Source organism: Chiloscyllium plagiosum, chromosome 9 (assembly GCF_004010195.1).
Source record: "Chiloscyllium plagiosum isolate BGI_BamShark_2017 chromosome 9, ASM401019v2, whole genome shotgun sequence".
NCBI classification, from domain to species: Eukaryota; Metazoa; Chordata; class Chondrichthyes; order Orectolobiformes; family Hemiscylliidae; genus Chiloscyllium; species Chiloscyllium plagiosum.
In genome coordinates, this window is record NC_057718.1 from 22,668,303 (window position 1) to 22,692,278 (window position 23,976).

Here is a 23,976-nt window from a genome sequence, read left to right on the forward strand (position 1 = left end):
AAACAGGTCCTCCACCCTAGTCTTGCCTATGTTGTTGGTACCAACGTGGACCACAACAACTGGATCCTCCCCCTCCCGCTCCAATATCCTTTCAAGCCGGTCGGAGATGTCTCGCACCCTGGCACCGGGCAGGCAACACACCATGCGAGACTCCTGATCTGGCTTGCAAAGGATACTATTAGATGAGTCATGGTCTCTTTGAATTATGAACTAGTGGAATAGCCTACTTCTGCACCTACATGTTATAGTCTTATTTAACATGAAAAGGCAGTGCTGTCCAGAACTGTGCATGCACGCTAATCTGAAAACATGCCTGCGCATAATTCCAGATGCAGTATGTCACCTTATAAAATTGATATCTAATGTCAAATGTAAAGTCTTCAATGCACAGAAAATAAGGGTGATTCGAAACAGGGTTCAATAGTGTGGAGTGAGAATGCAGAGGGCATGAAGATGGGGGAAGGGTAGGGACACAGGATGCCGGGTGAAAGGGGAGTAAGGACTTGGGAATTAGAAGGCCACCCCTTTCCCTTCATCTCTTCCCTCACTTCCTCTCTTCATCTCTTCCTCTGTCCCAATCCCTACCCCATCCTCCCTCTGTGCCCCATCCTCCTCTTTCCCTCTCTCCCCCACACCCTCTCCCAGGTCCTTGGCCCTCTCATCAGTTGCATCCCTCTAAACCGATTTAAATACACATGCCCGTATCTAAGTGACACATAGTGCGCATGCATTGGTGTCAGCCGACGCAGCCTATGTAAGTGATACCAATAAAACAAAGTTATATTCATAAAACACAAGCTTACCTTTTCCATTTACATAATGCTTTCAGGACCACTAGACATGTCAAACAGTTCACAGTGTAGTCAATGTTATAATGTTTTAAACAACACTTTTTACTGTATTTGTAACAAATACATGTGTCAATAAATCAAATCAAATTGCAATGTAGGAACTGCAGAATCAAGTTATACATAGCAAGCTCTCATAAACAACAATATGATAATAATCTGATAATCACTTCTTTGTGATATTGATTAAGGAATGAAAATTGGCCCGAACACCAGGAACAACTGTCCCGTTCTTCTTTAAATTAGTGTCATTCAATCGTTTGCATCCACTTGAGCTGGCAAATGGTGCCTGAAAGATCATGTTGATCAGTGTAGCCACTCCCTCAGTTCTTGTATTTGTATCTCAGCCTTGGTTTTCATACTGAAGCCATGGGGTGGAAATTGAATTCAGAACTTTATGACTTGGAGGCAAGGCATATGGCAGCTTCCATGATCTCAGGAAGTCCCATAGTAGTTCAGAGAAGATTAATTTATGCTGTAGTGTAAAAGTAATATCACTATAGCCTTCACTTTCATTAAATAACCACTTAATCTCAGGTGAGGGGAGAGGTTGAGAAGGAGAGTCCTTCATGGTAACCTCAGCTGCGCAGGAATTAAATCCACACCTTTGGTGTCATTATGCAGCACAGACCAGCTGTCCTACTAATTGACCCACTATTGCAGGCAAAACAGCAGTCTGTTCATTCACAATAAATGCCTTTCTAGGTGCCCAGAGAAGCATCACTTCTAAAATATAAAAGTTCTGAAAGTTAATGTGAACCTCCAAGTGAATAGTCCAGAGATTCTGCTGTAAAACAAATTGCAAGTGTTTGAAAGAGATGTTTCTATTTCTCTGGCTATCTCAATATATCAACTGTTTCATCTGAGATATCAGTCCTTATTAAAATCCACTTTGTTCACATGGCAGTATTAAAATCTTTTTAAAAAAATCTAATCACTTGTTTCTCAAAATGTGATAAGATACCGTCTGAATGTAACTGTTTTCCTTTATGTAATTACCTTCTTCATTTGATTTAATTCGTATGACTGTGAGAAGGTGATGCTTTCAACAACTACTAATTGCATTTAATCTATAAGAACACCTCAAGACTCTTCACAGGAGCATTGACAGAACAAATTCACTGAGTCAAAGAAATTAGGATAAGTGACCAAATATCTGGTAGCTAAGAGAGAATTCACAGAGCATCTTGAAGGAGCAGTGAGAGACAGAAAGGTGAAAAGACTTAAGAATTACAGGGCTTGGGGCCTAATCTATTCAATACCAACGCTGCAGGCCAAGGGTGCTTTTTTGGAGGATCTGTTGTTAATTTTGTTGCTATTTGTGTAATTTTCCATCTACAGGCAGCGACCAGCACTGGGAGAATGTCTGGCAGCATTAGCTGGGGCCTTTCCAGTTGCATTCCTAGAAACTGACTCGAATAAACACAATCCATTCTCGAGCTACAACACTAAAACACCGAATGATCGAGCAGGTACATTAACCTTTTGTGCAATGATTGTTTTGACCGTTTAATTCATTTGATCTAATGCGCACACTTTAATGACCAACAAATGTACTGATGCTATGCTTTGAAATTCCACCATATTCTGCCATATGATGGTAGCATGTTGATGTGTATAGTAAAGGTAAAAGTTGCCATAGTCTTAGCTGACCATAGGGCTGCTCTTTCTCTTTAAGAGAGAACAGATGGCAGTTTAACCTGAGAATCACCATCTTCGGGCAAAGGGAAAGGTTGAGAAAGAGAGCTTTTAATGGTAACCTCTGCTGGTTGCAGGAGTTGCACCCACACTGTCGACATTACTGTATGCTACAAAGCAGTTGCCCAGCCAACTGAGCTAACATCGTTAGCCTTCACCTGTTCGGTTCTCACCATTGGTTAAAATTGGAGCTTTAGGATAGCATTTTTAAAATTCATTCAGAGAATTTTGTCTTCATTAGCTGGGTAGGTTTATTGTCCACCTCTAATTATGCTTGAGAAATTGATGGTGAGCAGCCTGCATGAACTGCTGCAGTCCAGTTGATGTAGGTAAAGCCAAAATGCTTTAGGGATGGATTTCAGTATTTTGACCCAATGATGATAAAGAGATCGGGATAAATCTCCAAGTTAGGATTGTGAGTGATCTGGTAAGGAACCTGCAGGTGGCGGTGTTCCACTGTGTCTGCTGCCCTTGACCTTCTAGATGTCAGTGTTCACAAGTTTGGTCAGGAGCCATTCTGGATTTCTGTACGCATCTTGTAGATAGTACACACTGCTGTTACTGAGCCTCAGTGGTAGAGGAAATGAATGTTTGTGGATGTAGTGCCTTCAAGCGAAGTGCTTTATTCTGGATATCGTTGACCTTCTCTTGCATGTTGTTTGATCTGCACTCATTCAGACAAGTGGAAAGTATTCCATTATATTTCTAACTTGCATCTTGTAGATGGTGAACAGGCTTTGGGGAGTCAGGAGATGAGCTACAGGACTCTCTATCCTCTGATTTGCTTTTGTAGACATTGTATTTGTGTGGTTAGTCCAGTTCAGTCTAGTAAGACCATAAGATATAGGAGCTTATCAAGCCTGATCCACCATCAATCATAGCTGATATGTTTCTCAAACCCATTTTTCTGCTTTCTCCCTCTAACCCTTGATACCCTTACTGATCAAGAATCTGTTCCTAAATACACTCAGTGACTTGGCCTCCACAGCCTTCTGTGACAATGAGGTCCACAAATTCACTATTCTCTGGCTGAAGAAATTCCTTCTCATCTCGGTTCTAAATGGTCATGCCTTCACTCTGAGGCTCGATCCGTCTAAGTTTTAATGAAATTCCCTCTCATACATCTAAATTCCATCAAGTACAGATCAAAGTCCTTATCTGTTCCTCATATGACAAACCCTTCATCCCTGAGATCATTCTTGTAAACTTAATCTGGATTACCTCCAATGCCAGCACATTTTTCCTTAGATACAGGACCCAAGACTGCTCACAATATTCCAAATCAAGTCTGACCACAGCCTTTTACAGCATCAGCAGTAAAACCCTTCTTTTGAAGTCTAGCTCAGTCAAAATGAATGCTAACTTTGCAATGCCTTTCTAACTGCCAACTGAACCTGCATGTTAACTTTAAGAGAATTCTGAACTACATCTCTTAAGTTCCTTTGTGCTTCAGAATTCAAAAGCCTTTCCTTATGTAGAAAACAGTCTACACCTCTGTTCTTCCTACCAAAATGCATACTTTCCCACTTTGTATTCCATCTGCCATTTGTCGCTCAATCTCCTCATCCATCCTAGTCATCTTCTATCCCTTCTGCATCTGCCCCACTTCCTCAGCACTATCTGTGCCTCCGCTTATCTTTGTGTTTTCTCCAAACTGAGAAACAATGCCTTCAGTTCCTTTGTCCAGATCATCAAAGAATCATGTGAATAGTTGTGGTCCCGATGCTGACTCCTGCAGATTTCCACTCGTCACCAGCCACCATCCTGAAAAAGACTGCTTTGTCCCCACTGTCTGCCTTTTGCTAATCAGCTAATCCTCTATCCATGGCAGTACCTAGCCCCTGACACCATGAGCTCATGTCTTGTTCAGCAGTCTCCTCTGTGGCACCTTGTCAAAAGCCTTCTGGGAATCCAAATAGATCGAGTCCACTGACTCTCCTTTGTCTAACTTGCGTGTTACCTAAGAGAAGCCTAACAGATTTGCCAGGGATGACCTTCCCTTGTTGAAACTCTGCTAACTCAGCCTTATTTTATCATGCACTTCCAAGTATTGCACAATCTTTTCCTTCATGATGGATTCTAAAAGCCTGCAAATAACCGAGATCTCCTTCCTTCATGTCTTAAACAGGGGTGTAATATTAGCCTTTTTCCAGTCCTCTGGGTCCCTCCCTGACCCCTGTGATTCCTGAACGATCATTAGCAATGCCACTACAATCTCCTTCATTATCTCCTTCAGACCCTGGAGTGTAGTCCATCAGTCTGGGTGCTTTATCTACCTTCAGACCTTTCAGCTTCCTCAGTGATGGTCACTACACTCACCTCTGCTTTCTGATTCTCTTGAAGTTCTAAGAGAAAGTGAGGACTGCAGATCCTGGAGATCAGAGTCGAAATATGTGGCACTTGAAAAGCATATCAGGTCAGGCAGCATTCAAGGAACAGGAGAGTCAATGTTTCGGGCATATGCCCTTCATCAGGCAGGTCTAATGTACGTCACACTTTTCGACTCTCTTGAAGTTTTAGTATGCTACTGACTTTCTCCACCTGGAAGACTGATGCAAAGTACCTATTCAGTTCCTCCGCCATTTCTTTGATACCCGTTACCATTTCTCCAGCTTCATTTTCCAGCAGTCCAATGTCCACTTTAACTTTATAAATTTTTTAAAAATTGCAATCTTCTTTTATATAACTAGCTAGTGTACACTCATATTTCATGTTCTCCCCCCCCCACCCCCCATCCCATTTTTGCTTTTTTAGTTATCCTTTGCTGGATTTTAAAGGCTTTACAATCCTCTGACTTCCCACTAACCTTCACATTGGATGCTTCTTCTTTAACTTTCCTACTTTCGCTGACTTCCCTGGTCAGGAATGTATGCCTGCTCCTCCCTTTCGTATGTTTCTTCTTCCTTGGGATGAATTTCTGCTGTGTTTCCTGAATTACCCCCCAGAAGCTCCTGCCATTGCTACTCCACCATCTTCCCAGCTTTCCTCCCCTTCCAATCAACTCTGACCAGCTACTCCCTCATGTCTTTGTAATTAACTTTATTCAATTGTAATACTGTTACGTCTGATTCCAGCTTCTCCCACTTAAACTGCAAGGTGAATTATATCATATTATGCTCACTGCCCCTTGGAGTTTCTTCACCTTAAGCTTCCTAATCAAATCTTACTTATTACACATCACCAAATCCAGAATTGTCTATTCCCTTGTGGGCTGTACCACAAGCTGCTCCAAAAAAATCATCTCATTGACATTCCACAAATTCCTTTTTTTGAGATCCGCTACCAAACTGATTTTCCCAGTCCAGCGCATATTGAAATTCCCCATGTCTATTGTAATAGAGCCTTTCTTAAGTTCCATTTCTATCTCCTGATTTTTTTTCTGCTCCACATCCTATTGCGAGAAGGCTTGTATACAACTCCCACCATGGTCTTTCTTTATGTGGTTCCTCAATTCTACCTGCACAGATTCTATGCTTTTGAGTCTATATTACTCCTCAATATCGATTTAATTTCATTTCTTATTAACAAGGCGACCCTGCACATCTGCATGTCCTTTCGATAGGATGTATATCCTTGGATATTTAGTTTTCCAGCCCTGATCTCCATGCAGCCACATCTCTGTGATTGCCACGACATCTACCCACCAATTTCAAACTGAGCTACAAGCTCATTTACCTTGTTCCTTATACTGTGCATATTTAAGTACAACATTCTCAGTCTTACGTTGACTCACCCCTTCTCAGAGTTGACCTCTTACCTGCTGTACCTGAAGTTAGATTCCTGACCCTTTCCTTAACCTCTTTCCTGTTACTTGTTCTAGAAAGTTTAATAACCTCTCCTGAGCTCTCCTCCCATTTAACTTCTTCCATAATTTTCAATGCAACTGAACCCACCCTCCACTTTGGTCAGTGGGATCTTGATCGTGTGGGATTCAGAGATGTTAGTGCTATTGAATATCAAGGGGTAATGATTAGATTGTTAGATATGACATCATGTAGAGGTGGTCAAAACGTTGCTGATGATGTTTGGACTGTTTATATTGTATCTTATTAAGAAAATGAAAAAGTGCACTAAAAACCAAAAATGCAATCTTCAAATTATGCATCAGGGTTCCTTATTAAAACATTTGGTTTCGGAGTGAATAGATTAAAAGTGCAGGGTGTTGTTCTCTGGGGACTGCTATTGATCTTCATGCTGTTAAAGTTTTTCTTATGCCTTAGCTCTGAAGTTACCAGCCAAAGTGGAAGATATGTGCCCCAATATTCCTTCCCTGGAAAGTTTACTGGATGAGATCATGGAGCTGGCAGAATCTGGGATACGCTACACTCAGATGCCCCATGTGATGGAAGTTATTCTGCCCATGCTATGCAGCTACATGTCCCATTGGTGGGAACATGGGCCAGAGAATAACCCTGAGAAGGCAGAGCAGTGTTGCACTGCTCTCACCTCCGAACACATGAACACCCTTCTGGGCAACATTCTGAAGATAATTTCGAACAACTTGGGCATTGACGAAGGAGCCTGGATGAAAAGATTAGCAGGTACTGCTGTTTATGACCAGTATGTTTCACAAAACTTAAGCATCATCAGACTGATTGTAAGTTGGGGGTGTGCAAATCAGGAAATTGCCAAAGCATTCTCAAGACTTTTTTTAATAAATGGATAGAAATTCCTGGGGAGTTGGCCCATAATTTTTGATTCAGCACATCCCAATGAAATATGGGACATTTGGGCTATGCATTTAGAAATTCAGCCATTTGAATAAAAAGATGTCTCAATTAAGGAGCATTTGTTCTTTAGTTTCTTAGAGTGGATTTTTTTCTGCGACTCACAGGGTAAAAAATTGCATTTGATCAAAGAACCTTCACTTATAATAACACTATGTTTTTCTACTCCAGTAGTCAGAAGTAAAATTGATATTGGGACTGTGATGTCTAATTAATTGCGATTATCTGCTGTTCAGAATTTACCATTCCTACTGTTTACTTGAAGACATTAGTTACAAGAGCTGCCAGATTTTCTGTAAGGGAAATATTCCTTTTGATTGATGAAACTATTAAGAGTCAGTGAAGTAAGCCAAGAATGCAAAAAGTGTGACTTCAGAAGAGCCTTCATTATTCCCTTTGGATGTGTTAACTTAGCTGTATTTGTTTCACATACCTCTATTCTATAGAGGAAGGAAAGTTTTCCCTCATCTCCCATTTCACTTGAGGTTGTTATTTGTAATCAGTCTGTACATTTTGCTATATGTAAAGTTGTATTGTAAAGTGTAATACTTAAGTGTTGAGTTATAATCAACAGTTTTGCTACTAGTATGCAAGATATTAAAACAAAAGTTTGATTTCAGTTACAGTTTACATCCATTTGTTTTCTGTACAGTTATAGAATAACACAACCGAGACAGAGGCCATTCAGCACAATTTGCCTGTGTCAGCTGTTTGGTTCCTCTCGTTCCCCTGCACATTTCCTCTGTAAATGTTTTCTCTTCAAGTGTTTATCCAGTTCCCTTTTGAAAATCGCTACTGCACTTTCTTCCACCAATCCTATCAAATCACAGAGGCATGGTGGCTCAGTGGTTAGCACTGCTACCTCATGGTGATAGGGACCCCAGTTTGATTCCACCCTCTATGGGAGGTTTACACATTCTGTCCATGTTGTGGATTTCCTGCGGGTGCTCTAGTTTCCTCTCACAGTCCAAAGATGTGCAGTTTATGTGGATTGGCCGTACTAAGTTGCCCATAGTGTCCAGGGATGTGCAGGCTAGGTGGGTTAGCCATAGGAAATGCAAGGTTATGGGAGTGGGGGCGTGGTGGGTGGGACACTTTTCAAAAGGTTGTCGTGGACTTGATGAGCCAGATGGCCTGTTTCCACACTGTAGAGATCCTCTGATTCTATGAAATGCTGCAACCTGATGTTTTACTCCTACCAGTATTCTCACAGCCAATTATCAGCAAAGTGAAACCACAGCTCCTTAAAACACACTTCCTTCCCCTGATGGAGAAGCTGAAAAAGAAAGTGGCCACTGTGGTGATAGAAGAGGAACATCTGAAATCAGAGGGCAGAGGAGACATGTCTGAGGCTGAACTGTTAATTCTGGATGAATTTACTGTGCTCGCCCGAGATCTTTATGCTTTCTACCCACTACTGATCAGATTTGTGGATTATAACCGGTAATGTACTTTTAATATTTTACTTTACTGTAATTTTGATTGATTAAGCAAAAACTTGACAGATGGAGATTAATGTAGGAAAGTGTGATGTCATGCGATTAGGTCAGAAGATCGTACTCCTGGTCATCACCCCATACCATTCAAAAAAAAGTCATAGCAACTCACATATGGCAATCTCCTGCATTGAATCTCATTCTACAGTGTTGAGGGATAGAATGCATTTCACTGTCATTGTACCCTTTACTACTGTACCTATCTCAGGCCAGATGTTAGGAAGAATGAACTCTTAAGAATAATATATTCAATATATTGTTGTGATATCAAGAGTACAGGTTCAATTCCTGTATCATCTTCATGAAGCACCTGCCTTTTCAAACAACCCCTCATCTTAGGTCAGGTGATGCTCAGGTTAGAGTCACCGCCAATTGTCTTTCTCTCTCTCTCTTGAGGGAGCAGCCTGTCAACTGTAGAATATGACAACTTCCATATTATTATTTGTAGTCAAAGTATTAACTGTTAAACATATTTTAATTCTGTGCTACTTACAAAACATATGTCTGCTGTCTTGGTACTGCATACCATGAATACACTGTCCCCTGGCAATATTCTAATTTTTTTTTCCTTTGTTCATGGGCTGTGGACATGGCTGGCAAGGCCAAGGTTTGTTGCTTATCCCTGACTACCCTCCAAGCTCACCTCACCATTATAGCTGTGCTTGATGTAAAGTCAATCTGGTAGATGTTCTGCCTTTCTGGTAGGGGTGTACAAGGCTTCTTTGGTCTAGTGTAGTATAGGAAAGTCACTTAGTTTTTCACTGCTCTGAAGTGCCTGGATCCCCACCACAGCTCATAATGGCATAAGATCAAAGTAAATTTCTTGCCATCATACACTTTTCTGGATGGGATTTGCAGGACTTGCTTAGCCTTTTGATCAAGGAAAAACAGCCGAACAAGAAAAGACCCTGGTCTTAAAAAATGATGTAGTTGATTTGCTGGTGGTAAATGCGTACAAATTACATTGGACTGATAGACATTGGAACTGAGATTATGAGGGAGATCTCATTGATTGGTCTTTTCCCTCTGAAAAACTTGCTGTTCCCTTTTCCAACTCCATCTGACATCATCATATTGTGTGGTGCGAAGTGAACTCCACAGCATGAATCCTTTGAAACGCTTACTCTCTTGTCCAACAGTAACATTGCTAGACATGCAATGAAAGTGCCTTTTATGTATCTTGCTATACCTCTGGGCGACATTATAGTAGAGGAGCAGGAGTAGCCTAGAGGACTTTTTGGCATTTGTTGAAAACAGCTTAAGAAAAGATGTAGGAAGTTTAGTGGAGATGTGAGTTTTTAAAAAAAAACACCCTGGAAGTGGTGAGAATGTGGAACTCACTGCTTGTAAGGGTGGTGCAGAGAGAAATCCTCATAACATTTAAGAGGTATTTAGATGTGCACTTGCAATGCCAAGGCTTAGAAGGCTATGGGCTAAATACTGGCAAATGGGTCTTTCTCTGTGCTGGAGATCTCTATAAGAGTATTTTTACTTTGGTCTTTAGCCAATAACAATTAATGAAATGACTAGTCTTAAATTTGAACACATAGTGCCAATTTATTGACTGGTCATTCCTGATGAATAGCAGTGCTCACAGGGAGTATTGATTGTGGGCTCATTAATATTAAGTTAAATCCCTTTTACTGCAGCAAGATATCAAAACCGCTACTGTTTTGACTGATCACTCAGCAGGCAGCAGCAATCTAGTAAGTGCAGAGTTGTGAATTTTCCACAAATGAACATTAATGAATGGATAATATGGAACTTTTCAAAGGAACTGGCCAACAAATGTAGGAAAGCTAATGGCATACTGCCTTTTATCGCGAAAGGATTTGAGGATAGGAGTAGGGATGTATTGCTGCACTTGTACAGGGCATTGGTGAGGCCACACCTTGAGTACTGTGTGCAGTTTTGGTCTCCTAGTCTGAGGGAGGACGTTCTTGCTATTGAAGGATTCCAGCAAAGGTTCACAAGTCTGATTCCCGGGATGGCAGAACTAATGTATGAAGAAAGACTGATATGGAATTTAGAAGAATGAGGGTGGCTTTGATAGAAACTGATAAAATTCTGTTGGGACTGGACAGGATAGATGCGGGAAGTATGTTCCTTATGTTGGGGAAGTCCAGAACGAGGGATCACAGTCTAAGAATAAGGGGTAAGCCATTCAGGACTAATATGAGGAAGAATTTCTTCACTCTCAGTGTGTTGTGAACTTGCGGAATTCTATCCCACAGAAAGCTATTGGGGCCAGTTTGTTAGATACATTCAAGAGGAACTGGACATGGTCCTTGCAGCTAAAGGGTTTAAGGGCTATGGAGAGAAAGTGCTCTTCACTCTCAGTGTGTTGTGAACTTGCGGAATTCTATCCCACAGAAAGCTATTGGGGCCAGTTTGTTAGATACATTCAAGAGGGAACTGGACATGGTCCTTGCAGCTAAAGGGTTTAAGGGCTATGGAGAGAAAGTGGGAATGAGAGACTGAGATTGCGTGATCAGCCGTGGTCATATAGAATGGTGGTGCAAGCAAGGGTCAAATGGCCTACTGCTGCACCTATTTTCTATGTTTCTATGTAATATTGCTTCTTTCCACCTGGAGATTCAGCCATAACTTCTGAAAATACAGAAGAGTTAAAATCCACTGTGGCTCTAAAACATGCCTACAAAATGTCTTTTTGTTTCTTTCCAGTGCAAAATGGCTTAAAGAGCCAAATCCTGAAGCAGAGGAGCTTTTCCGCATGGTAGCAGAAGTATTTATCTACTGGGCAAAATCTCATGTAAGCTCAATATGCAATAATGAAACCAACCTTCAGGATCTTTCATAAAACAATAATTTATGTGGTTATAATACTTTTTCAATCTCACTTACAGTCAATATTTATTTTTCAGAATTTTAAAAGAGAGGAACAGAACTTTGTGATTCAGAATGAAATCAACAACATGTCTTTCCTCATTACTGATACAAAGTCCAAGATGTCAAAGGTTCCAAATGTATCATTTTGTTTCTGTTTCTGTTACAGTTTTATATAGAATTTCTGCTATTTGCCGTTGGAGTTGCCTTGAATTTTAAGTTGCAGTAATTTATAGTTGTTAAAATATTAATTGTTCATGTATTGATTAGACATTAATTCAGCTGAACAGTTTTAATGACTTCACAGTGGTTAATAAAAAATTTGAGATGATCAATAGATATTAAGATTTCCCTCTGACCGGTGCCTATTGTTCATTATATCTTGTAATACAGTGCGTCATTTTCATCTCGGTGAGTTATTTCCTTGTTGTAACCGTTGAGTATGTTGTTCTGGGCTCAATCCAATGCAATAAAATAGGTTGGAAATCCACTATCTCTAAGCGTTCCATGTAAAATCAAGTTAGGGTATTCAAACATCAGTCTTTAGAAAAACTGTTAGAAGATACCCATAATATGGTATTAACCAACAATATGTTGGGAATCAGAGAAGGTTTCTCTTCTAATTTCACCTTGGTTCTCCATGCTGATAGTTCCGGTCCTCTCTCCCTGGTCCTTTTGTAGCACTAAATAAACCGCTTTAGACCTGACCTTTTGGAAAAATATCATGACAACAACCATTTTCTCGATAAGTCATGTTAACAATAATGACTTTTTTTCTTCTTTTGCTGTCCCCAGGGAGGTGTGTCTGATCAAGAGAGGAAGAAATCAAAGAGGAAGGGAGATCGCTATTCTCTTCAAACTTCACTCATTGTTGCAGCGTTGAAGAGACTGCTGCCTATTGGGTTAAATATATGTGCACCTGGTGACCAGGAACTAATCTCATTAGCTAAAAGTAGATTTAGCATGGTATGTGGACTGCAAATCAGATTACTTTTTCTGAGTAATTTTTAATCATCTTAATGTCAAAAGATTTCAGTACATTGATAAGAATATCAATAGGAAGGTCGAAAGCCTGGAAATTACTCCGCACCTTATGTTAACATGGATACTAATTGTATGGTAAAAGCCCAGTCTTTTTGTTTTCTGAGCAATAATTCTCATTTTTATTTATTGCTGTGCTGAAAATTCTTCTCAACGTGTTACACACAACACTATCGCTCAGTCTGTGCATTATGGTGTTTCAGCTGCTGTAAGGCTGATCAGTTCCATTTAAGGGAATTTTTGCCCAACTCTTATTCTTATACCTGTCAGCTTGCAGATATTTGGGCTGTAACATTTCAGAAAAGCACTGTAGCATCACATGGATATGTTTGTGTGCCAGTTAAAGCATTTACGCTAATTGAGAGATTGCCTAATATCTTACATTTGTTTGAATAAACAGGAGAAGGAGCAGTGCAGTTACATGGTGAGTGAGTGCACCATGTAATGAAAGAGGAACAGCATTGGATGGTCAGGGTAGTAGGGATCCACTGATTTCACACATAAATCCCCACAGATGCTCCATGTACAAAGGGAAGTAGATCTTTGTGAATCTCACAGAGAAAAAGTGCCTCAAGAGATTCCTTTTGAAAGGCGTGCATTGTTATCATGCCTTATCATTGTCTTCAGATCCGTCACATAAGTGAATGGCATTAAAGTTGAGTGACTTGGGGCAATAAATTCAGCAATTATGCTTTGTATTGTGAGATCTCATGAGCAATCATCAAAATAACCAATTCATCTGGTTTTGTGGATTTGGTTTTGTGAAGAATTTAGTGTAGAATGTCAAGAGCATTTCTTGTCCTTTTGCAAATATGGGGATATCTAATACTATTATAGGACAAGCCAAACAGAGAACAGCCAGAGAATTCCTAGAGGCATGGCACTCATCCACAGATTCTATCAACAAACACATCGACCTGGACCCAATATACCGGCCACTACAGCGGACAGCTGGAACTGACAACTGGAAGCAGCAGAGACAAACCACTATAAATGCCGGAGGAAACATCACAGAAGCGCTTCACAGGAGGCTCCCAAGCACTGAGGATGTCACCTAGACAGGGGACGAAACGTCTGCAACACAAATTCCCAGCTCGGCGAACAGAACCACAATAGGGATATCTAATCTCCTGTAGCAGTGCAGCACACCCTTAGTCCAGCGCTATGCAACACATTCTGAGTCAGGGATAGAAATGCTTCCAACTAAACGAAGCTGATGTATGATTATGTTGTGTAGGAGGATCTTTAGTATCACTAGTTTCTGTTATGTTGGGTGCTATGCTTGTGTCCAGTCTATGAATACAAGTCTGTACTAATTGCCTATTTCAGCTCTTCAGTGACTCTGCAGTTGATTAGCTATATGGGCTGGGTACATGTGAGTTTCTTGGGTTTTTAATGGCACTGTATCTCAATCTACCTGCACTGTCAGCTAGCAATGTTCTGTTGTATTCTGTTTTGCTTTGTCAACTTGCTTTCTACTGTGATTATCATTAATGTGTAGGATGAAACAATGGTCTGGCTTCGCGAACTGCCTTTTGTTCTACTCGCCATTCATATATCCTTAACTGATAACTAACTGTAAAGTCGAGTCAGCATTTGATTTGTGGTTTCCTATTAGAGATGCATTCAGGCAATTAGTCTGAAATCATGGGACAAAGGCTTTAATATAATAGCTGAGGACATTTCTTCTTCTGCATTTGCCAGACAGTAATTGTCCACACATCATCTTTGGTGGCTAGATATCACAGGCTTTCACAGTGTGGAAGCGCAATAACAATCAGTGAAGCCTCTTTTTCTCATCAAATGTAGTAAGTTTCTTTCAATCTTCAATATGGTCCTCCAAATCTAGACAATCTTCTTCTATTGACTGAAACTTTGATTTCTCAGCTTGCTCATTTTATTTAAAAGTCAAAGGTGTGGAAAAGCACAGCTGATCGGGCAGCCTCCGAGGAGCAGGAGAGTCGATGTTTTGGGCATAAACTCTTCATCAGGAATGTGGAAGAAGAGCTTATGCTCGAAACGTCGACTCTCCTGTTCCTCAGATGCTGCCTGATCAGCTGTGCTTTTCCAGCACCACACTTTTTGACTCTGATCTGCAGCATCTGCGGTGGTCACTTTCTCCATTTTTTTTCAATTCATGTAACTTTGTCTGAACATCCTCCAGTTTGCTGTTATCACCCAGTGCAGCATCATTGATCTCACTTTATGTCAGTTTATGGGGAGTGATAACCATTTAATTGACAAATTATGTTTTACTTCTTCCTTGGTAATTCTGTCACAGCTTTCCAAAGACTGGTATTTAAATTACATTTTCCTTTTTGTCTTAAATTATTTCCATTCAAGAAAACCAATTTTGCAAGCAGCTGACATTGGATGCACAATGTTCTTAAAGTTCCTGGCTCTCTCTCTGAACAGAATCTTAACAGCATTATTTCTGATTAATCTTAATATGATTCCAGTTTTGCTGTTATAGAGTCATAGAGATGTTCAGTATGCAAACAGACCCTTCAGTCCAATTTGTCCATGCTGACCAGATATTCCAACCTAACCTAGCCCCATTTGCTAGCACTTGGCCCATATCCCTCTCAATTCTTCCTATTCGTATACTCATTCAGATGCTGTTTAAATGGTGTAATTATACCAGCCCCCACCCCATCCTCTGACAGCTCATTCCGTACACACCCCACCCTCTGTGTAAAACAGTTGCCCCTTAGGTCACTTTTATATCTTTCCCCTCTCGCCATGTGCCCTCTAGTTTTGGACTCCCTCACCCCAGGGAAAAGACCTTGTCTGTTTATCCTATTCATGCCCCTCATGATTTTATAAATCTCTATCTCAGCCTCCGACGCTCCAGGGAAAACATCCCCAGTCAATTCAGCCTCTTCCTACAGCTTAAATCCTCCAATCCTGGCATCATCCTTGTAAATCTTTTTGAACCATTTCAAGTTTCAGGACATGCTTTCAATAGGAAGGAGACCAGAATTGCATGCAATATTCCAAAAGTGGCCCAATCAATGTCCTCCGCAAATTGACCTCCCAACTCCTATACTCAATGCTCTGACCAATAAAGGAAAGCATGCCAAATGCCTTCTTCACTATCCTATCTACGCTCAACTCTACTTCCAAAGAACTATAAAGCTGCACTCCAAGGTCTCTTTGTTCAGTAACACTCCCCAGGACCTTACCATTAAGTGTATAAGTCCTCCTCTGATTTGCTTTTCCAAAAGGCAAAATTGATCTAAATTAAACTCCATCTGCCACTTCTCAGTCCACTGGCCCATCTGATCAAGATCCCGTTGTAATCTGAAGTAACATTTTTTGCTGTCCACTACATTGGTGTCATTTGCAAACTCACTTATTTACTATACTTCCTATGTTCACATCTAAATCATTTATATAAATGATGAAAAGCAGTGGACCCAGCAACTAATTCCTTTGTATTCCTCCAATATAAAATGGTCACATCAATCCGGATAAATCTTAAGCAAGAATGTATTCAGAGTAATTTCTAAGCTTGGATGTCTAACTCTTTAGTGGTTTTATTGTGTGAAAGATTGTACTGCTCACTGTTGTTAGTAAAAATGTAGAAACACCAGAAGGATACTGCTACACTGACAATTGATGTGTTATTACCTTGTATCTCAGAAATTATTGGACCTATGTAAATCTCAATAATCCAAAACATCTTGTACATGTATTTTGGAAAATGAATTTTAAGAATTTGCTGGAAAGTACAACATGCTACTCTCCACAGAGTCTCTGTTACAATTTATTTCATATATTATTAGAGTTACATGATCTTGTGGGTCTTTTGAAGGTAGTTTGCTGAAATGTAATTATTTTTCCTTCTTAAAACAGAAAGATACAGAAGATGAAGTTAGAGAAATAATTCGCAATAATCTTCACCTTCAGGGGAAAGTAGGTATCTGGAGTTACTATCTACTTGCTAAGCAATTGCAGTTTGTGTGTGTTTGTGAAATTGCTTTCTATTGATTGCATTGCTGTGCTCAAGCATGAATTACATACAAGTTGCATTGCAATGGCTGTTTTGTTGTGTAAAATCTTTTAACTACTCATTTCACATATCCATCTCTCTCTTCCTGCATGCCTGCATGCTGCCTTTCATTATTGAGCCTTTTATTTCAAGAGACTGCTGAAGACACTAACCGTAATTGTGAAATGGATGCAGAGCAAATCTTCCAAATCCATTTCAAGGCTCACTAACTCAGGTCCAGATATGCCAGCACTTACATTTATAAACGTTTGACCATGCAAAAATATGCTGTTCATTTGGCTTTATTCTCAGAGATGAACCAGCTCCTTTGTCAGCTTCTAAAAAAAATGATTTTTTTTCTTGACTATGTGTTTCTGAAGAGACACTCGAAGACCCCCAAGAGTATTTTGGGATGCTGGTTGCTAAACTTAGGTGAAGCGCATGCTTTGCTTAGATGCTACAAGCTGTGTCTACTCATACAGGATAGTCATCTAAATCTGAATAATTGAATTGATTACTAATAAAAAAGAGATGCTTAATCTTCTGTGGTGTGTTAATGTTCTATTTTTAATTGATTTTTCAATAGAATAGTGCTGTCTTTGTATATTTATAAAACTACTTGCCTTTGTAGAATGTGCTATCACAATTTATATTTTAATGTTATGGAATGACCTATTTAATGTACAGATGTGAATAAATGAATGATTGATGTTGGTTTCAATGCCATTGGTCTACAATTGGCAACACCTTAAATTTGAATAATATTTCACTTATGCCTTGGGACACATCTTGATTCTCTTACATTAATGTTGCATATAAAATGATCTTATCCAACCAGAATTTTTTTTTACAAGATATCTTCTTCTTTTCATCTTAAATGTACATCAAATTAATGGGAATTTGAAGTGTACCAGTTCCATTTTTATTGCCTTCTCTGACTCAAAGAGTTTTACCATGTTTTCTAATGCAACCTGTACATTATATCAAAATGAGCTCAGGGTTACTGTTTGTAAATTAAATAAATACATTAGATCATTTGACTTTTAGTTAATACTGATATCTCAAATGAATCTTTGAGAGAAAATTACTGAATAAACCACTTTTCAGTACAAATGATCAACCACCTGATGCCCTTTCATTAAAATGCACTGAATACATCACAGCTATTGACACTTCAGTGTATCCCTCATTATCTATTAATTGCACATACATAGTGAGTGTCAGTGACCAAGTGGTCTTGTGTCACAATGTCCCACCTGCCTCAGAGGTGTGTCATAATATCTCAAAATAGATTAATTAAGAATTATATAGTCATGGGATCTTGTAGAATGATGGTAATATACAAATCCCTAGGCCAGAAGATTTGGATTCCAGTCCCACCTGTTCTGGAACAGTGTCAGAACTTTTCCAGGCCATTAAAATCTAGTACCAAATCAAGGGGATTTCAAGGTGACTAGTAACAGTAATGTCAGGATATGAGGAAACAGCCAATGACATTAAAATATTCCCACAGCTAACCATCCAAGAGGTTAAAAGCACAGAATTTCCTTATTTCAGATAGCACAATAAATATTTCTGATTGAGATTGTATTAAGACTGAAGCTAAACTTTTATGAATAAGCTTCTAAAAATGTTATTTTAAAACTTGTGTGTGGGGGAATGGCATTCCAATTATGATCTTCGGCTTTCAGCAGCTGTTATAAATTTGGTATATGACTATAAACCCTGTAGCAACTCATGCAACTAGGTGTAACTTTTTCAATTTTTTTTACAGTTAAACTAATAATGAAGAAGTAGAATGTTTCGTCAATTCACTGATTGCTTAGACATTTCGCTCTTGAGAATTTAAATAACACACTTGCAAGAGGAGCTTAGATTGACTGACAGCAGCTTCTGCATTTCCATGGTATTCTGTACATTTGCAGACTCCCAAAGTACTGCTAGTTTCAAAGCTTGGAGAGTGTATTGATTAGCAATGTTTGTGTATAGATGGCCAACACTCAAGTTTGGATCATTATAACCATTGTAAAGTCCGGGAAAGTGTCAAAAAAACCTGTAGTCTGGAATAAATTTAAATAATATAAATATTGCAATAAGTACAACAAAATGGAAATGATCGCAATGCTGCAACCTTCATCCTATCCCAGGATTCAGTAATCATTTTATTTTATTTGGATTTTACTTTTGCATTTTTGACATTACCTAAATGTCTCAGATCTTGAGCTTGGTTGCTTTGCAATCATTCCCAAGATTTGATTACTTTTTCATATGCTGGTTTCTACAATCACATGATTGTGGTGTTCTGCAGTCTTGGTGGTTATCTATAGTCATAGAGTCAGAGAGATGTACAGCATGGAAACAGACCCTTCGGTCCGACCCGTCCATGCCGACCAGATATCCCAACCCAATCTAGTCCCACCTGCCAGCACCCGGCCCATATCCCTCCAAACCCTTCCTATTCATATACCCATCCAAATGCCTCTTAAATGTTGCAATTGTACCAGCCCCTCTCACCCTAAACCTATGCCCTCTAGTTCTGGACTCCCTGACCCCAGGGAAAAGACTGTGCCTGTTTACCCCTCTTCAATTGTTTACTTTCTCTTCAGCTTTGCTTTGATTTTAGTACTGTTTTAATTTTGGTGAATTATTTACACAATAAAACGTTAAAAAACTTATGGAGAAAATGTACGGCTCTAGTTTAATCTCAAAGTTTAGATAATGTTCAGAAATCATTTGACTCTTTGTCCTTATAACTTCTGAACATCTGAACTGTTGCTATTTGATACAGCTTTACTACATTCAGGACAGTCCATACTTCTACATATGTATACAGTCATTTTCTATATCTTTCATCTTACTTTCCTGATCACTATTTAAATTTGAGTTGTTCAAACTCCACAAGTGGCTAAATTTTAACAGCAGTGGGGTGAGCAGTGCAATCGAAAACATTTATTGATTTTCTTGGTTCAAGGTTCTGTATTCTGAACTAAATAGAATTCAATGTGAGCTTTAATAAAACATTTGCACAGAGATAGAAGAATTATCTTTGCTCATGCATGCTCCTGTGTATATCACTAACACTTGTTCTTTCCCACAGTTGGAAGATCCTGCCATTAGGTGGCAGATGGCCCTTTACAAAGATCTACCTAACAGGAATGAAGCTTCATCTGATCCAGAGAAAACGGTGATGCGTGTGCTGGATATTGCCAATGTGATCTTCCACTTGGAGCAGGTCTGAGGATTTAATTCAAGTGATTATAATTTGTAAATACACACTTTCTGAGGAACTGATTTTAAAATAGGGGTTAAATGGGGTGAAAGGCAGGGGGTAAAGGGGAGTTATAGTGGGAAGAGATTGAGGGGACCCCAAACGAAGGGAATAGGAGAGGCAGGCAGCAGGTGGAAAGACTTTTGTGAGGCCTGTCCGATCGCAGTGCCTGAAATGTGTAAAGCACACGGTTCTTGTTCACACGGTTGTATTACTCCCAGATCCTGTGGCGATGATCGAACACTAATTTGTGTGCCTTAACAAGATGCCTGTCTGAAAGAGGCCATAACTTTGGTTTGTATTTGTAGTAATACTTGGGAATGTCAGCAGGTTTATCAGGAATAGGAAATTCAACAGTCTTTTGGAGCTGACAGCTGAATTATCCCAATTTTTTTGCCAAAGTGCTTTTCGAGTGAGATCCAATGTGGACCATCTACCGTGGTCCATGTCAACATTCCCACGCAAGCTTCTACTCCTTGGCTCATGACTTATGCATCCAGCCAGTCGCGTTGTGAAATAGTAGTAATGTTACTGGACTGGTAATCCAGAATTCCAGGCTAATCTTCCTGGAGCATGGATTCAAATCCTACCATTCCAGATAGTAAAATTTGAATTCAATCTAAAAAGGAATTCTGGAAGAAAAGGGAGAAAAAAGCTAATCCAGTGACAACTGCTGTCAATTATCATAAAAATCCATCTGGTTCACTGATGTGGTTTAGGGAAGGAAGTCTGCAGTCCTTACCTGGTCTGTTTGCATGTGATTTCAGTCCCACACCAAAGTGATTGACTCTTAACTGTCCTCTGGGCAATGATGATTGGGTAATAACGTAAAATCTGGCCAGTGACATCCACGTGCCACTAACAAATAAACACGAAGGTCTCATGGATAGCGTGATAGAAGCAGAAGTGCTTAATACTGCTGGGATGTCGCAATGTTCATACCGCTGGCTCCATAATAAGCCCCGGCTTCATAGTATTTCAGATGCTGCCAGCCAGGAACTGCCCATATACATTTGTTCTGTATCATTTTAATCATGAAAATGGCTCAAATAGGAATATTAAGTGATGACGGATGGGAGGACAGTGCTATATCCTCCAGCCTTGGCAAAAGAGACCATTCACCAGACCCAGGAGATGGCGACCCAGGTCAGTTCTGTGTTCTGGGTTTAATGCAATGTAGAGCAGTCCCTGGCACTGTGAAGCAATAATGCTAACCACTGACTCACTGTGCCACCTTAGGTTTCGTCTCATTGATGAAAATATGCCTCATAACCAGGTACAGAGAGTGAAGAATAAACATTAGGCTTCTCATCCCATATCTGGAAGAGTGCTGGAGCTGGGTTGAGAAAAAGTGACCGCTCAAGAGGGGATGTGGAGACTAAATGAGTTTCATAGTACTGCACTGCTCTACTATTAACGCTAGTGCTCACTTATTTCTTAACCTGCACAAGCCTTTAGCCTTTTTATCCACAACTATTGCCATCTCTCCTCTTAAGCAGGCACTAGTGGGACCTAGCGAAAGACTGCAAGTCAGAGGCCAGCACCATTGACGCTGAGCTTCACTTCCATCTCTGAGGGGGAAGCCACTCATCCCTCAGAGGATCTAACAGCAAGACTTCCACCTGCACCTTCCACCAGCTCAGAGACTTTCACCTTGGTGGGAGCTTTTTACGGATTAGACTCAGGATCACAATCTGGCAAACATATCACTGTCACATCTCAGCAGAGCTTCAGACACTTGGAGAACTGTCAGAAACCTTGCTGAGGCACTTGCTCAGCCCCAGGCAGAAGATAATCTTACGGCCTCAGCAATTAATGACTTCATCAAAATGCATAGCAAGGCACAAGAACAGCAGACAGGTTTATCAGAGACAGTCTATTAGCTGGATCGAAAGACAGAGGATTCCATCAATTTTATCAGTGCCATCTGGCTTCAGTATATGTGCTTGTGGTTGCCTTCATACATCATGTGGTAACTACAATGGACAGCCAGGTCTTGCACAGCTAGTGTTTTATGTGCAGGTACCTGTACTCCATTGCTGTAGCCATGGGTGCTCAGTATCAATGGCAAGGTGAGAAGGGTATGAGCAACCTCAACCTCTTGGAAGATAGGGTAGTGTAAGCAGATACCCATAGGGAGAAAAAGAAGCAACAGGCAGAACTCTACTAAGTTACCCCTAAGAATTTAGCAGAGGTACCTGTCCCCTATACCTTTGCCCATGTCTGTGATACTGAAGCCTACAAAAGCCTAAGCATAGAATGTTGGACCTGCAGCCGGGCAGGGCATCCAGTATCCCTGGGCACTTTAGGTCCATATATGCCAGGGCATGAGCAACCTAGTCAACAGCGCCAACTACAAAGTTGGTTCCCTCCACTCCAGATGCCAAGGTTGGGCCTGCAGTTTGACATCGTGGAAGGGAGAGGACAAACAAAACCTATTGAGGGCACAGGGATGGTAAAGGTGATACTTCATTGTCAACAACAAATATTAGCTTTTGTTAATACAGTATACATACACTCGCACTCTTAAAATCTCTGCTATAGGTTCTTTGTAGCTGTTGGACCTGGTTAACTTACACGTGTGAGAGAAATGAGATGAGTGGCCTTGTCAAACACGGTGGCTCAGTGGTTAGCACTGCTGCCTCACAGCACCAGGGACCTGGGTTAGATTCCCGCCTCAGGCAACTGTCTGTGTGGAGTTTGCACATTCTCCCTGTGTCTGTGTGGGCTTGCTCCGGTTTCCTCCCACAATCCAAAATTGGCCATGCGAAATTGCCCATAGTGTTAGGTGCGTTAGTCAGGGTTAAATGAGGGAATGGGTCTGGGTGGGTTACTCTTCAGAGGGTCAGTGTAGACTTGTTGGACTGAAGGGCCTGTTTCCACACTGTAGAGAATCTAATCTAATCACAAGGATGACAGTTGGTCATTGACAAGTATTGCTCATTACTTACAAACATATAGCATTAGGATTCACTGATCCTTTAGCTATGGTGTTAATGATTAGGGCCAAGGCACTGCACTTAAATGTTCACAATACTGAGGTGAAAAGCAATGTGCAGGGATTAGATGGGGGCCTGCCCTGCACAAATCAGCCACACCTACATGCACATCATAAGTGAGAGCACTGAATCAGTGATGATTTCACATCACTGGGGGGTAGGTATAGGACAGATGTTAGGGGTAGGTTCTTTACTCAGCGAGTCGTGAGTTCATGGAATGCCCTGCCAGTAGCAGTAGTGGACTCTCCCTCATTATGGGCGTTTAAGCGGGCATTGGATAGGCATATGGAGGATAGTGGGCTAGTGTAGGTTAGGTGGGCTTGGATCGGCGCAACATCGAGGGCCGAAGGGCCTGTACTGCGCTGTATTCTTCTATGTTCTATGTTCTATTTCCATTGCCAGTGTGTCATCCTGTCTTTCTGCTTTTCAAGGCAAGGCAAGTGAACAATGAGAAGTTCATGTCCCTACTGTCCCTTCAGTTGCCTGTTGAGAGGAACTGAAGCAATTGCTGCCTTTCTCTGGCCATGCAATGTTACTGTCTCCATAACTGCTGTTGTCTCCCAAATGGTAAGGAGGACCTGTAAATTGTGGGTACAGAAAGGTGGGATCAGCCAAAAGTTACCACATGAACAGTCATAAGGTTGAGAATGTATTTATTCAGCAACAAAATATTTCAAGGAGCGCAGAAATAACTAGGTTCACATATATGGCAAAGTTAAATATCATACAACACCAGGTTATAGTACAACAGGTTTATTTGGAAGCACTAGCTTTCGGACCGCTGCTCCTTCATCAGGTAGTTGTTATCAGCAGCGCTCTGAAAGGTAGTACTTCCAAATAAACCTGTTGGTCTATAACCTGGTGTTGTGTGGTCTTTAACGTTGTCCACCCCAGTCCAACACTGGCTCCTCCACATCATCAGATATATGACCTTAAGGATGATGAGCTTACATCATGGATCAGTACTTGAGCCTGTGAGATTGTGGCCATTACAGACACTGGGATATCACAGGGGCAGGAATGGGGTTGTTGGATGTCCCAGGGATTAGACATTTCAA

The 23,976-nt window shown here is 40.5% G+C and overlaps 1 protein-coding gene across 1 annotated transcript in view; it reads left to right on the plus strand.

The window, feature by feature from the left end:
- Positions 1-23,976, plus strand: part of ryr2a (ryanodine receptor 2a (cardiac)) — a 749,067-nt gene that overhangs the window by 604,846 nt on the left and 120,245 nt on the right. The window contains exons 65-72 of the mRNA XM_043695572.1: positions 2,190-2,320; positions 6,767-7,087; positions 8,476-8,716; positions 11,455-11,542; positions 11,655-11,747; positions 12,412-12,582; positions 16,516-16,575; positions 19,749-19,883. Of these exons, the coding sequence (XP_043551507.1) occupies positions 2,190-2,320; positions 6,767-7,087; positions 8,476-8,716; positions 11,455-11,542; positions 11,655-11,747; positions 12,412-12,582; positions 16,516-16,575; positions 19,749-19,883 (1,240 nt within the window). The remainder of the gene's footprint in view (positions 1-2,189; positions 2,321-6,766; positions 7,088-8,475; positions 8,717-11,454; positions 11,543-11,654; positions 11,748-12,411; positions 12,583-16,515; positions 16,576-19,748; positions 19,884-23,976) is intronic.